Source organism: Ambystoma mexicanum, chromosome 11 (genome assembly GCF_040938575.1).
Source record: "Ambystoma mexicanum isolate Mex_15411 chromosome 11, UKY_AmexF1_1, whole genome shotgun sequence".
Classification (NCBI taxonomy): domain Eukaryota; kingdom Metazoa; phylum Chordata; class Amphibia; order Caudata; family Ambystomatidae; genus Ambystoma; species Ambystoma mexicanum.
In genome coordinates, this window is record NC_090934.1 from 262,635,115 (window position 1) to 262,651,551 (window position 16,437).

The 16,437-nt window shown below is 47.1% G+C and overlaps 1 protein-coding gene across 11 annotated transcripts in view; it reads left to right on the forward strand.

The window, feature by feature from the left end:
• EPB41 (erythrocyte membrane protein band 4.1) overlaps positions 1-16,437 on the forward strand; it is a 2,030,480-nt gene that overhangs the window by 1,419,687 nt on the left and 594,356 nt on the right. For 7 of the 11 annotated variants that reach the window (XM_069622988.1, XM_069622989.1, XM_069622987.1 and 4 more), the window contains 3 exons: positions 2,921-2,977; positions 3,093-3,134; positions 15,878-15,940. In XM_069622988.1, coding sequence (XP_069479089.1) covers positions 2,921-2,977; positions 3,093-3,134; positions 15,878-15,940 — 162 coding nt within the window. The remainder of the gene's footprint in view (positions 1-2,920; positions 2,978-3,092; positions 3,135-15,877; positions 15,941-16,437) is intronic. The other 4 variants (XM_069622992.1, XM_069622997.1, XM_069622994.1 and 1 more) reach the window with 2 other exon arrangements.

Below are 16,437 nucleotides of genomic sequence, written 5' to 3' on the forward strand. Positions count from 1 at the left end.
ACAAACAAGGGGGCACTCACTCTCCAGGGATGTCCAAACTGTCCTAGAACATTTGGAAGTGGGCTCTCAAACACAAGATGTTTCTAGTATTGTCTCAACACTTTCCAGGGGGAACTTCATCTTCTGGTAGACGTGCTCAGCAGAGACTTCTCATTGCCCTTAGAGTACGAATGGGGACTACACAAAGACATCGTCTCTGTTTTCGCAGAATGGGGCTTCCCAGAGATCGACTTGTTCGCAACTCTGGAAAATTCACAATGCTCAGATTACGCCTCCAGGTACCCTCAGAAGCCATCCAAGGGGAACGGTCTCTGGATAACATGGTCAGGGAAATTTGTTTATGCTTTTCCCCTGACTCCCCTTCTCAACAAGATAGTGCACAAGATGCACCAGGAACCAGTCACCATGATATTGGTGGCCCCGATGTGGGTACGCCAACCCTGGTTCTCCCATCTGATGGAGATGTCTCTCTCTCTCTCCTCCGATGAAACTACCTTGCCCATACAACATGCTATCTCAGGACAAGGGGGAAATACTTCATCCATGCCCCAGACTCTCAATTTAGCGGCCTGGCTCCTGAGATCATGACAGTTCGGGCAGCTCCAACTTCCTCAGAGATGCATGGATATACTTGGGGAAGCAAGAAAACCTAACACCAGACATTGATACTCCAATAAATGGAAACGCTTCGTCATCTGGTGGAATTCCAAGGGCATCAATCCAATTGACTGCTCTCCCATTCCTATTGTGTAATACCGGACTCACTTACTAGACTCAGGTCTGGTATTTAATTCCCAGAAGGTTCACTTAGCTGCACTCTCAGCCTATACCACGTCCCAACAGAAAGTGTCATGGTGGAAGATCCCAGTTATTAAAGCTTTCATGGAAGGGGTGAAGAGAATTCATCCCCCCATTTCTAACCTGGCTCCCAGATGGGACCTAAATTTGGTATTAACCAGACTTGATGTGCGTAGGACAGTCATGTACTACCTGGAAAGAACTAGACCACTTAGAAAGTCGGACCAGTTTTTCGTTTCAGTGGCAGCTGGTAGAGAAGGGGATCCTGTCTCTAAATCAGCCATCTCAAGGTGGATTGTCAATTGCATCACACTCTGCTACACTCTTGCCAAGAGAAATCTGCCCTTCAAGCTTAGAGCACACTCTACTCTGGGCACTGGGGCTTCCATAGCATTAATTACAAATGTTCCTCCTGAGTCCATTTGCAAAGCGGCAACCTGGAGTTCTGTACACACCTTTGCAAAACACTATTGCCTAGACACTCACTATAGGTCTGATTCTCAGGTGGGACAATCAGTACTAAGACATCTTTTCAGTACTGTTCCTTCTCACATCCCTCCTCCAACTCCGGGTACTGCTCGCTAGTCTATGCACAGCATGTGATTCTAAGCAGATTAACAAGCATCAGAATACCTGCATTACTTACCGTAATAGCATTTCTCTCGCGGCAGAAAAAATACAGTTGGAGGGACCTCGACGCGTAAGGGATTTTGGGTACACTACACTTCACGTTCGGGATAGTGTTACAGGCACGCCCATGTCGACGTCCCCTTTCGATCCTCGGAAGACAAGATGCAATACTCTGCAGTTACCACTAGATGTCGGACTATATGCACAGCATGTGAATCTAAGCAGATACAATCATAAGAAATGCTATTACAGTAAGTAATGCATGTCCTACATACACAATCATTTTTGCAGCATACCCACAAGTGGCTGCTTTGTTGCTTCTAGAAACATGTAGACAGACACTACTACCTCTCTAGATGGTAAGATTAGTATGCATCGTAGTGCCTCATTAAGCAACCTACAGTTTGATGTCCTTAGTACGGGTAATACAAACCTTTTCCTTGGTCCATAAAAGAATGGGCAGAGAAGTAGAAAGTGAGCCATATGTTGAGTTAAAATCACATTACAGGGACAGCGAACAATAGATTTCTGATCGATATATGGAGTCCCTTTGTTGATTGTGACAGTGATTGCATTCTCAATGATGCAGGGAAGGACTTGGGAGTTCTGATATACCCTGTCCCTGCCACCAGGCATTGCATCAGCAAGTGGGTGGTTTCTCCTTAACTGCAGAGCTCACCAGTCTTCATCTGTAGGCAACAAACAGGTGACCTTGTCAAAGCATCTTCAGTGAATTAATAAACAAGCTGCTCACCTTCCTGGTATAGTCAGGAGGCAAATTCAGATGGGATTATGGTTATTGAGATCCTTACTGCTTCAAGTATTTCACATAAAAGAACTGCCTACAACTGTCAATTCGGTGCATCATGGGAGGCACCACTCACTGCTGCTGTAAAGTTAGTGTTGTGTTTTCTTATGTGCAATGCTTTATCGTTTTCTTGTTTTTCCTGCCTGTGAAGCTAACAACTTGGAATCTGTACAGTGAGGTCATGTATGTGTCTTGCTGAAAGGTTGTCAGACAATAAGTCAGATAGGCAAAATAGAATTATTTTTATGATGCAATAATTCAACGTTAGGAGGAGCGATTTCTCTCCATTGTTAAAAACGATTCCAAGAGTATACGCTTGGGTGAGGAGATTTATGAATTCAATGGCAATACCTTTGATGGCGAACTAGGACTACAAGTAAGTAACACTTCCTTGCTAATCTGTTATACCCCCATCCCCATATTCACTGAATAGTCCCAAAAGAATCCATTCAATTATGTACCTTCTTTGAAGTTATATTTCATGCAAATTAATCACTGATTTCTTATGAAAGCCTTCCGTCTTCCTGCCACACCGTGATTTGCTCAAATGCAGCATTATCTGATACGTTGATATTGCACCATCTCTCTAGCTGCAGTCTGATACTTTTCTCAAGTGTTGCATGGCTTGCTTCCCGTTTGAAAGTCGCAGATGTTAATTGTGAATGCACCTCTCTTTAATACCAGGTTGGAAAAGAGCACATGGAGACTACACTGCCAACCACGAATGGGGACCAAGTTCAGGTGTGTGGTGATCTATTATCTGAATGTTCTTGGAAAGGTAATGAGGATAAAGACTTGAGTGACTCACATGAACAAGTAAAACCAGCAACTTTTTCTTTTTATCACTTAAAAACAGAAGCCTGCGGAAAGAGAGGACGATTTGATAAGAATGAGGAAGGTTAGCCACTTCAGTCTTGGCTGAGTGAAATCTCCAATGCTTACTGCTTGTTCTAAACTCATTATGAAAGAGACAGGAGCCAAATGTGTGTATGTGCTCCATTAATCCCTAAAGAGTAACAACTAGTAGGTGATGCGTTTTCAGACGCTGGGATGGAACACAGGTGATTTTGCTTCTGTGTTGACCATTTGTGTGATGCTTCCAGTTTTTTTTGTTTTACAGCTGAATTTTTGCGGAAATGGAACACTAACTTAGTCCTACGTCCCCTCCACTTTCCTCCTTACTGTATGGGCGTCCCTCTCTAGGGACGGGAAACTGAACCTTATTTGCCAGAAAAACTTGTCTGCCCCTTTAAATTTAACCCTGGGAGCATGCGCTTCCCTGTCTCCGCCCCCCTGCGCCACTTCCCAGTCCTCTTTTCCACATGGACAGGAATGGACCACTTCACCAGCGCTGCTGGGTTAGGCCTCCAGCCTTGTAATTCCATGCGCTCTTCTCCGAAGACTTGTATTTATTATTCTCTCTGTTTTCTCCTAGATTGTTAGAGAAGACTCTGTCCTCTGGTGCCACAGTTCCTCCACTGGCACATGTTGACGACGGTAGGTTTTAGCAGGTGTCCGGCCTGTGAGGGTTACTTCCCCACTTCGAATCACCCACGCTCTGCCTCCGGTGCATTGGCCCAGCCCACGGCTGGGAAGGCTGTTCCGCGTGCGACACGTTGACCCTGCAAGCTCTCAAGAATCACTTGGCCAGTTGGAGCGAGCTGTTTGAGAGATCACCTCCAGAGGACCTCACGACCTACGTGAGGAGGAAGACCAGGCCCAAGGTAGGTGCCCTGTTATCCTCCGCAACCCCGCAAGGGTGACTTCTTCCCTGGGAAGCGCCAGAGTGGGAGGGGCCTTTCAGGTCCTAAGGCCAGCAAGGAGACAGGCTCCCAGAGCTACCGGCCAACAGCTGAGGGGCCGCAAGACTCTACCGGTCCCACCGCTGAGGGGCCGCAAGACTCTTTTACCAGTGACCTCACCAAGGGTCTTTCCTCTACTATCAGGAACCTTCTCGAGAGGGCGCCTACACGCAGCACTACCGGCATCATGGCCGAGGGCACTCCGCCTCCCAGATCTATACTTGAGGTGCAGGTAAGGTCCAAGCCCATGCTCTTAGGCGCTCAGACGGAGACCAGGACCGACTCATCAACCACCATGCAGCAGGCACGTGGCATGAGCATGTCAAAATGGCCGCCAGGCCAGACAAGGCCTCCTTCTGGAGAGTAGGCATGGGAACTCACGTCTAGGTGAGACTGGACCACTCCGGTGACCTGCTCCACGTCTTACCTGACCACACCTGCACAGAGTAGGTATGCAGCGCCCAGCTGGGTGTGGCAAGGATTGCCAAGACAGCAGCGTCCACACGGCTCCCACGCCTCTAGGCCCTTCTCCTAGCTTCTTCAAAAAGCTCCTTACCCTCATGAATTCCCTACACCATCCTAAGGGGGGGCATTAAGGAAATGCTACCCCCGACACCGCTTCGACTCCCGTCGGTGTCGCAAACCCCGGTAGCGGTTCAACCCTTGGTTCCCATGCTCACACCAGATATGCAGGCGCTGCCTCCGCGGCATACCTCCGGCACTGCCTGTCAGTACCCCACAGCTGCCCGCACCCGGCACGCCTCTGTCAGCTCCGGACCTGCATGACACAGCAGGCGACACGGACGAGGGGGACCAGGATTCTCCCTCATCAGCTAAAGCTTTCCACGAGAGGCTGGCGGGTGTAACCGAATGCCTGGGGATTCCAAGTCGAGCAACCTGAGGCGAGGGGTTCTGGCTGAAGGGCTGACCCTTCGCCCGGCCACAAGATCCAGCATCCTTCTGCAAAAGTATGTGGAAGCCCTTGCCAAGAAGAGATGGGTGAAACCGCACACTACTCTGCCTACCAATAAACGGCTGGATGCCACGTATAGGCAGGTGGATGGGTACTCCCTCATTCACGAGACCTGGCTTACTGATGTGCACGGCCCTACCATTGAGCAGGTGATCCTCCCCACCCCCGGTTATGTCTTCCTTGGGTAGCATCGAGAAGGGGCTCCAGGAGGGGGTGTGGCTGTTTGCAAAAACGAGCTTGGTTTCTATGATGCGAAGATTGAGTGTGAGGGTTGCAATGCGATATATATTACATTGCTCCCAAGCTTTAATCCTAGCATCAACTTGGTGTTACATTATCGACCACCAGGGGAAGCCTCAAAGTTTAATGAGGACCTTGTTGATATAATAGCCCCAATGGTAACAACAAATTCTGCCTTAGTCATACTAGGGGATTTCAACCTTTGGAAGGGAGATATAAAGGACAATAAATCTTTGGAGCTAGAAAAACATCTAAAAAGTCACCAAATAATGTACAATTCGGAACCAACGCACACCAAAGGACATACCTTAGATTGGGTAGGCAGCAGAAATAATATTATTGACAACTTCATCACTGCCCCTTGCATCTGGTCGAATCATTCCTTTGTGTCCTGTCAAATGAAGTTGCCATCCCCTTTACAAAGAGTACACAAACCTGTGCGTAAAATACTCAATAGGAATTTTAAGGCCGTCACTCCTCCTATTGTTGCGGAATGCTTGGAGGGTGTGATGACTAAAACAAATGATTCTGATGATCTGAGATCTTAATTGGTACTTAGAATGATGAGATTTTAGGCATGTTAGAACAGACTGCACCTTTAAAAGCTAGAACTGTTAGAGATTTTCCAAACCACCAAAAATGTTTCTCTCCTGCCCTAGTGGAACTTAAAGCCAATAAAAGACAGACGGAGCATGTATGGTTGAGAGAAAAATCTCCAGAAAATCTGGCAGCTTGGAGGTCCAAAGAGAAAGAATACCGGACCAATATTTTAGAAGCCAAATGTAGTTTTTATAATGATCAAATTAATCATGCCGGGAATGAAACAAAGAGGCTCTTCTGACTTTTTAAATATTGGGAAAAGCCTGTAGTTATTTGTATTTATTTTGTTTATATAGCGCTTTACTCCAAAACGCTGAACATTTTAACAACTTGATACATATAACAATAAAACGGCAGAAGCAAAATTACAATTATGAATCAGTCCAACAAAACAGTAAGAAGAGCAATTAAACTGAAGGGAATAGGGAGAGTAGTGCAGTAGGACTGTGAGGGAGAGGGAGGGGTGAGGAGGAGGGAAATGGAAGGGGAAAGGGTGAGAGTGGGGTGGTGGGGGAGGGGAGGGAGATGATCAAGGGGAAAAAGATAAAGGAAAGAGGGGATGCAAGAAGGGGGAAGGGGTTTCAAGGCGGGGAATGGAGAAGGAGAGATTTAAGGGAAGTGCGGAATGAGGAGAAGGTAGGAATAGAGCGGATTGAGAGAGGTAAGGAGTTCCAGTGCAGGGGGGCTAGGAGCTTGAAGGAGCGGAAATGGGAGGGTGCACAAGGGGACGGAAGGAACAGTGAGAAGGAAGTGGTCAGCAGAAACGGAGGGAGTGTAGAAAGAGAGGAAGGAGGAGAGATAAGGGGGAGCAAGACCATGGAGAGATTTAAAGACTAGGCAGAGAAAGTGAAATTTAAGTTGGGAGTGAAATGGAAGCTGGCCAAGGGAGGAAAGGGAAGCAGAGATGGAGTCACGGGAGGTAAGGAGACAGAGGGTACGGACGGCACAATGGTAGATACATTTGAGGGGGGCGAGATGAGAAGTAGGTAGTCCAAAGAGTAAGGAGGAGCAGAAGAAGAGGCGAGAGAAGATAAGGGAGGAGATTAAGTTTAGTAGCATGGAAAGTGAGAGAGGGGCGGACTTTGCGAATATTGAAAAGGTGGTAGTAACAGGTCCGAGAAGTGAGAGAGATATGGTGGCAGAAAGAGAGAGAGGAGTCAAAGTGAATGCCTAGGTTGTGGGCATGGCGAGAGATAGGGAGATTAGTAGGAGGAAAGTGAATGAAAGGTGGAGGAGAGGGAGGGGGAAGAGAGTTGGAGGGGAAGAATACGACTTCAGTCTTGTCAGTGTTGAGGGAGAGAAAACAGGAAGACATCCAGTTCTTTATGGCATTAAGATAGGAAGAGAGTTTCAGATGGAGATCAGTAGAGAAGGAAGAGAAGGAAAGGAAGAGCAGAATATCATCAGCGTAGAAATGGTGGGAAATGCCGGACGAGGAGAGAACAGGGGCAAGGAGGGAGGTGTAGAGTGAGAAAAGGAAAGGGCCAAGCACCGAACCTTGGGGTACGCCGTACTCCAGAGGGTGGGTTGGAGAGGACCGGCCTCCCCAGGAAACAGTAAAAGAGCGAGAGGAGAGATAAGAGGATATCCAGTTAAGAACAGAGCCTTTGAATCCAAAGGAAGAAAGAGTGTTGAGAAGAAGGGGGTGATCGACAGTGTTGCAGGCAGCGGAGAGGTCAAGAAGAATAAGGACAGAGGATTGCTTAGATTGTCGAGTGGAGAGGAGGGAGTTAAGGATGTAGGTAAGGGCAGTTTCAGGATAGTGTTTTGGAAGGAAGAGAAACTGAGAGGGGGTAGGAGAGAGAGATTTGCGACAAAGGCTGAGAGCTGAGAGTAGGCAAGGCGCTCGAGTAGCTTAGAGAGGAATGGGAGAAGAGAGATAGGACGGAAGTTGGAGGAGAGAAGGGGATCAGCAGAAGGTTTCTACGAAATCGGGATGATAGTGGCGTGCTTGAACGCAGAGGGGACGGCAGCTGAGGAAAGGCAGGTGTTGAAGAAGAAAGTTAAGTAGGGAATAAGTAGAGGGTAGATTTTAGGGATAAAAAGGGAAGGGAGAGGGTCTGTTGGAGCAGACGTGGGGTGGGCTTTGGAGAGGAGGGTGGAGACGTCAGAAGGGGAGACGGGCGAGAAGTCGGACATGCAGGATGAGGGGTGGGGGGAGAAGTTATTAGTTCTTCTATAAAACCAACCTATGAAGACCGTAACCGAGTTCAGAGAGCTTTTTCCGACAAGCTGAAAAATGGGCAGAAAAAAAATCATGGAAGAGTTTACTAGAAATGTCTCTTCCCATCTAAAAACTACTGTGGTCAGCAAAAAGATAGGGGAAGAGGACAACACTGTTAATACTGAAATGGGCCGTCAAAGCATGGAATATGGTTTCAATCCCAGCAGGGACCTAACACAGATTTTAGGTTCAAGGAATTAACCACAGTTGAGTCACTGAACGTCCTTAAAATGATGCATCCCACTAGTTGTCCGTGAGAACTCCGCCCATCCAAAAGTATATTAGAGCATAAGGATATTTTTGCACCCTTCCTCCACAGGTTTGTAAATTCTTCCTTTTGAAGTGGTCTTATACCTCAGACCATAAAGAATGTAGCGGTTGGACCCTTCTGCGATACTATAGCAGAGACGATGTCTGAAATACTTACCCCTGCAAAATATGATTTACCCGAATTCTGGCTGCTGGCCCTTTTCGAAGGAGGAACCCGCACTGAGCTGTGGCTAGTTACCTAGTGGCCAGATTTTGGGGCCGGCCCAACCCTCCCACATACTCAAGGTGGCTGGACGGCATGAGACTGTGCAAACAAAGGGAGTCCAGCTATGCAGCCACATTACCGGCCACAGGCCGCCCATTTGATTATTGGCCCCCCTTAGACAATATCTGCTGGACATGGACCAGAGGGCACAGTCCCTGGAATTAACTCCAGGTCGCTAATTTACACTTGCCGGCCCGTAATGCCAACTGCTCCGGGACACTGCAACTGCTGCCACCATGTGTGCTCTGTGATGCCTACAAATCGTGATTGAACTGTAACAATTGTCGCCGTTTGTATTTGCAAATATGTGAGAGTCGACAAGGGGGGTGGGTGGTGGTGGATGGGGACGTTTTGTTTGGCTCCGGCCTATACCTCTTGTTGGTAAAACCAATAAAGAAAGTATAAAAAAAAGAAAAAAAATATAGCTGTTACTCCACTATTAAAAAAAGTTGGTTTAGAGCCAATCTTAGGCCTATTACTAACACACTCTTCTTTCTTAAATTAATCGATACGGTTGCCACTTTGCAACTCCAGACTTATGTTCTGGGAGCTGGCATACTACATAAAAAGCAATCTGGCTTTCGGAGCTTTCATGGTACTAAAGCACATTGCTAGATTTGCAGACCCATATGCTTTCTGGACTGGAACAAAGTAGGTTGGGGCTGCTGATGTTGGACATATCGGCAGCCTTTGACCTGCTAGATAACGGGATCCTTTTGAACCAGATGGCTACCATTGGGGGTCTTTCAGTAGAGGCAATACATTGGCTCAAGTCATTCCTTGGGGGACATTGCTCCCGAGTTCACTGGGGCGAAAAGTGCTTCTGAGGCTGAAATCATTACCTGTGGAGTTTCCCGGGGGGCTTGCATCTCCCCTCTTTTGTTTAACATTTATATTATTCCTGTCTGCATGGATCTGGAGACTCTGGATTTGTTTTTCTGCAACTATGCAGATGATTTCCAGTTAGCATTGGAGATCAGTGGGGACTATGAAAAGGATCAACAAGTGTTAGACTCAGTCTATTTGACCATTAAGAGCTGGATGACAACATACTGGCTTTGTTTAAATGCTACTAAGACTGAATTTATGCTGTATGGTCCTCGACAAGCCAGAGATAAGCTTGGTCACCTATATGCCAACTTCAAAATTGATGGTAGCCTGATCATGGTAGTACATAAGGTAAAGGCCCTAGGTACTTACCTAGAAGCTAGTCTGAACAGTGGTGCCCATGTGGATGCCATCACCAAAAGCACCAACTGCCACCTCAAGGTGCTTCGGCAAGTTGCCCCACTAGTCTCTACAGACAATTGTGAAAAACTGGTTAGAGCAGTGATTCTACCTTGTGTAGATTATTGTAATGCTATGTTAGGAGGTGCAAATAATACCAATATCCATAAACTACAAAAGATCCAAAATTCAGCAGTCCGCATTATCTACTGGATGAAGCGTACTGAACCAACATCGGCGGCACGAAAGAAACTCCATTGGTTGCCAGTCTCGGCACTGATTCAATTTAAACTGCTGACTACCTGCCATAAATGTGTTTTCAGTGACACACTAGCCTATCTTAAAGAGAGGCTGAATGCCTATCAACCTAAAAGAAATCTTCGTTCCTCTAAGGCTTGCCTATTGGAGGTAGATCGGGTCAAGAGAGTATGTGGATATGGCCGTGCTTTCGATGTGAAGGCAGCACGAGCCTGGAGCGCGATGCCAGAACATCTGCGCAAAATTGACAACCATTTGGCTTTTAGAAAGCATCTGAAGACTGTTTTGTTTGCATAAGTAGAACTCCTCTCTTACTACCTTCCCTGCTATGGTGCCTGGATGCCCACGGACTTTGACGCCCTATAAATGTATTAACATAACATTCTGGCAGTGCATCCTCAACCGCATTCATCAGTCGTAGCTTCGGCCTCCCTATACTCCAAGCCACAGTCTTCATTAGTGGCTCCGTCAGCACTCCTTGGGAAGGAGGAAAAGTGGAATCATACGGCAAAAAGGCTTACTCAAATGTCACACTCCATCTTTGCCAGGCCAACGCTGATGATATGCTGGCAGCAGTGAATCAGAAGCTGTGGAGGGAGATTGCGGACTTCCTCCCAGTGCTCCCTGCACAGAGTCAGGCACGCTTTAATGGCGGGTTGGCAGAAGCCAAAATTGTGGCCCAAGTATCATGGAGTCTACAGTGGCTCACATCGATACAGCATGTAGAGCGATCTGTATCGCCACCAACATGAAGAGGACTGGTTGGCTGAAGGCAACCAAATTTAACCCAGATGTGCAGGAGTGTATTCTAGACCTGTCATTTGGGGGGTGGGGGGGAACTTGTTCCACTCGACCACGGACGAGAAACTTGACAAAAAGAATAGCTCTCAGATGGCAATCCTGACAGTCGGCTCCCAAGGACTACAGCCAGAGTCACCAGCGATTAGATAGAGCACGTACCTTCGGTGGCTTCAGAGGATTTCAGGAGCAACGCACCAGACCGGTCTCGCAGCCAGCACAGTCGCAAGCAGCGCAAATCCTCGCACAAGGGGTTTTTCTAGTCCCCCCTCACAGGCAGCAGCTTCAGAGGGCAAAAGGTTGTAATGATGTCATCCAGATCCACGATTCTCCGTGGGGGGTAGGCTTGACATGTACTTCCATGCATGGCAGACAAGGTTTGTGGACCCATGGATCCTCTCTGTAGTCTCCAAGGGCTTCTGCCTGCCAATCCCGTCATCCCCCCTTTACTCCCCTACACTCCTTCAGATTGGGACAGCAACTCTCTTGGCAGAAATCCGCTCACTCATCACGAGTCAAGCGGTGGAGGAGGTTCCAGCTTCACAACGAGGCATGGGTCTCTGTTCCCGGATATTCGCCATTTAGAAGAAGAACCAGGGAGGCCTGTGAGTTGTTCTAGAGCTTTCGTTCTTGAACCTTTCCTTACCCCTTCAAAAGTTCAAGATGGTTACTCCAGCTCTCATTGCGGAGACTCTGTGTGGGGGTGACTGGATGTGGTCCCTGGATTTGAAGGATGCTTACCTGCATGTCCCCATTTGGGAGCCACATCTTTCCTGAGGTTCAGGATCATGGGCTTCCATTTTAAGTTTAAGGTTCTTCCCTTTGGCCTCAACTTGGCCCCAAGGGTATTTACGAGGTTGATGAACTCCGTAGCAGCCCTGCTCACAGCGGAGGACCACCACCTTTATCCATACCTCGACGACTGGCTTATCCGGGCAGAGTCTCCAGAGGCAGCACATCACACAGCTTCAGCACTCATGCATACGCTATAAGTTCTGGGATTCTCTATCAACCTCAAGAAGTCAAAGTTGCTCACCACCCAGTCTTTAACATTCCTGGACCTGATTTGGGATACGAGGGCAGGGGGGGATCTTCCCATCAACAGAGAAGATCACAGCGATCAAGAAGGCCACAAGGCATTTTCTCAGCAGACCGGCAACCTCAGCATGGTTGTAACAGCACCTGCTCCGAATAAGGGTTGCTTGTCTCATGGCTGTGCCGCACACAAGATTCAGAATGAGGAGGCTACAGCAGCATTTCTCAGCCTCTTCGAATCAGGAGACGAGGTCCCAGGCAGCCCTAGTCCGCATACCACAGCACCTTCACCCGGACCTAGAGGGGTGGAGTACAGAGACCAACCTGTTAGCGGGAAGGCCCTTCAGGCAGCCCTCTACCGAAAATCACCATTACCACTGACTCATCCCTGGAGGGATGGGGGCTACGCTGGGCAGTCGCAGTGTCCAAGGGGTATGGTCACGGCAGGAACAGCTGGAACAGATCAACTGGCTCGAGATGATGGCCATCTGTCTGACTCTCAGGGCAATCCTGCCCATTAGCAGCAGCAAGTTGGTCTACATACATACATACAGATGAACAGCTCCACCTTTATATATTAAATCAACAAGCAGGGAGGTACCAGGTGCCCTCCTCTCTGCAGGCTGTCCAGCGACCTCTGGGAATGGGCACTGACTAACAGCATCTATTTGTCAGCAGTCCACCTTCCGTGGGAATCCAACTTGGAAGCAGACAGGCTCAGCAGGTTGGGGATCGACAACTATGAGTGGCATTTGAACGGTGAGGTCCTGAGCAGGATGTTCGACAGGTGGGATCACCCACAGGTAGACCTATTCGCAACCATGAGCAACAGGAAATGCCTTCACTTCGCTTCATGGCTGGGGCACGGAAGAGGGTTGCCGGAGGATGCATTGCAGATCCCCTGGAACAACCTGAATAAAGCTCTTCCTGGATCCCCTCTTGGTGCCCAGCAAGACCTTGGTTGTCTGAACTTCTCCGGCTGACAGATAAGCCATCGGTACGCTTCCCCTTGGGGACCCGCCCACCTATTCTCCCAGCAGGGGGCACAGTGGATCACCCAGCTCTGCAGAAGTTAGCACTGGCAGCTTGGTTCCTGAACAGGTCTCTCTGAAGCATCTGCACTTGTCACAGGACAACCTGGCTATCATACAGGGGGCAAGAAGCGACTCCACCATGAGTCAGTACAAGAGCAAGTGGACGAGGTTCTGTCACTGGGCCAGGACCAACCAGATTGACCCCTTGGCATGCTCACTGGACGATGTGCTGTCATTTGCGGCGCATCTGGCTCGCCCAGGTGTGCAGGTTGACTCCTGCTGTATGTATCTGGCAGCCATAGGGGCTTACAAGAATTCAGGAGACGATAACTTCTCTTCCAATCCAGTGGTAATAAGGCATCTGGCAGGACTGACCAGATTATACCCTCTGGTAAAGCATCCACATCCAGTCTAGGACCTTAACGTGGAACTGGCCGCACTGGCTCGCAAGCCTTTTGAGCCTATGACTTCAGTAGGCATCAGGTTGGTGACTGTCAAGACTTTCCTTCTGGTCACCCTTACTTCAGCATGACGAATCAGCGAGATTCAGTCTCTGGTGGCTTCAGAGCCTTATACCACTTTTCACCGGGACAAGGTGGTGCTCAGGACGCATTCCCACCCCTCTCCCTAAGGTTGTTTCTTCCTTTCACATTAATGAAGAGATCGCACTCCCCCCACGTTCTTTGCTGACCCAAAGGATGAGGCTTGGAAGGGTTTTCACTGTCTGGATGTCAGGCATGCTCTAAGATTCTATCTGGACAGGACAAAGAGCTTCCTGAAATCGGACGCCTTGTTCGTCACTTTTGGCAGGGCCAAAACCAGGCTGTCAAGCCTCCAAGGCTTGCATAGCAAGGTGGATGGTTAATCAAGGAGGCGTATGAGGGGCAGCAGAGGCCTATGCCAGCAAATTTGCACGCCCACGCCATCAGAGCAAAGGCCACGGATGTGGCTTTCCAGAGACATGTCCCATGGCAGACGATAAGCAGAGCGACTACTTGAGCTAACCCATCGGCCTTCTGCAAACACTACTGCTTGGATACCAGCGCCAGATAGGACGCTGTGTTCGGCCAGGCAGTTTTGAAGAACTTGTTTTTTTAATAGGGGCAACTCTCCTCCCTAGGGCTGCGTTCAGTTGTAATCGCCCGTACAGTATGGAGGAAAGGGGACGGGACATAGGATTAATTATAAGTTACTCACTGTAGTGACTTACGTACGCCTAGTCCATAGTCCCCTTTCCTCCATAAGTTCCACCATCCTCCCCATAACATCTAGTGTCATTAGGCAATTATAATATTGTTGATGCGTCAAAGGGGACTGAAGAGTGGCGCCCGGGGGGGGAATCAGGGGAGCGCATGCTCAAGGAGCTGTGCCCTGTGCTTATCTAAATTTAAAGGGGAAGACTAGTTTTTCTGGTAAAAAGGGTTTTGTTTCCCGTCCTTAGCGAGGGACGCCCATACAGTATAGAGGAAAGGGGACTATGGACTAGGAGTACGTTAGTCACTACGTTGAGTAACTTATTTATATTGCACAACTATTTTACACTTGTGTTACCCTATTCGGAAACTCCAGATATGGAGAATATCTTAGAATGCTACTGGAGGAGTCTCTTAGCACTGCTCCCAAATATTAGTTGACCTCCATAGCTGCTCCATCGATTGATGCCATTTCTATGCTTAACTGAGATTGGTAGGTCAACAATTCTGTTACTTAAATTAGTACGGCAATTAGAAGAAAAACAATTTGGAAAACAAAAAAACATGCCTTAACAGTGGTGTATTTATACATACAACTGAAAAGGGGCATGATTATACAAGAGGCTTGACCCAAAATTCTGTTTGAACAGTTTTCGTTTTTGCCACCAGTCACAGTTTCCTATTGGAAAACATGTGTAAGGATTACTAAGCAATAAACAGATATACGTTTTTGAAGACTGACCAGTGAAAGTAACACTCTCACTCAAATGGATCCTACAAGGAAGAAATGAGCATTGTTGTTGCAGAGTATAAACTCAAAGCATTTTTAGAAAACTGTTTACTCAGTAAACACTGTGATAATAGAGAAGCTTAGGATTGGTTAATGAAAGATGCCCTGTACACACAGTGCATCCAAAAAATAATTCAGGACATGTTTGTCAGCAAACCATTGTATATTTATTAGCACATGAATGCCACTCATTCCGCCCTCCATATAGGCACAGTAGTAAGCGGATTATGTAAAAGATTTGCTTCGGGCATATCATTTTTGTACAGCTGTTAACTTGGCAAAATAAACCCTTTCTTAGAGCACTTTGCTTATTCCAGTACATGGAATCTGGGCCAGGGCTTTCATAGCATGTGTACCATACATTAGGCCATTGTCCGCTAAGAACAAGGAATTTAGATTATATTCTGCTGGCACTCTGCTGAAAAAAGAAAACCAAAGGTATGCTTTGTATCGACTCTGCTGGGGTCTCTACTGCCTTGGAATTGCCTTCAGTACAGCCAGGGTTCCCAATACAGTCAGATTTGAAACATGGTGACCAGGAGTAGCAGATGCCCAGCAACGGCCATGTTAAAATCACTGGTATCCCAAATAAAACTGGAAAAAGCAACACTCAAATGCTGTGAGATGAATATCCCTTATGTTAATAGAATAGATGCCATACATAATATGCGGCGACCAGTCTCTTTTAATTACTTAATCACATTCTTTTCTTCTTGAATCTGTTTGCCCATTTCATTGTGGTGACTGTACTTCTCCATTTTCTCTTGGTCTCATATCACTTCCTCTTCTTGGCCCATGCTGTTCACCTAAACCAGAAAGCAATAAAAAAAATCAACCTTTTTTTATTTGCTATCCTGCAAGAAACACATTTTTAATTTTTTGTGCTTCTTTTGTTCTTTTTTTTCCTCCCCTTTTATCTTTCATTTTCACAGAAAAGATCAAAGAGACTAGAGGGTGAAAGCATTTATATCAGACATAGCAATTTAATGTTGGAGGTTTGTATAAATTTGGAGCTTTTGCTGGTAACACGGCTGTGTTTCTCTCATCCGTATTTCCTTTTCCTCTTTCCTGTGCTCTGTTTGGTCTTGCATGTCATGCATGGGAAAAACACTTTGCTTTTGCATGCTAAAAGTTGTGCTGTAGCAATCTGTCTGAGCCTTAATTATTTAATTTGGCTAACATTTCTGGTAAATATAGGATTGGTAATTGCAACAGTAGGCTTGGACGTTAGGCGTTCGGTATCTTCTTGGTACAAAATGGCAATGTAGTGTAAAATAAATATGTTCACAAAGAGCTTTCAATAAACATGGATATTTCTTCTTGGTGTGTCTGTCTAAATTGCCTATCCATTAGCCAAGTGTCCTTAAACCTATGAGCTTCGGATGCAAACCATACATTTCCAGCTGTTTAGCTAGCTTGTTGGTTTATTCCAATTGGTGCACATATTCCATACTGAATTAGTGTTCCAGATACTATGCTCTTGGTCTATTAA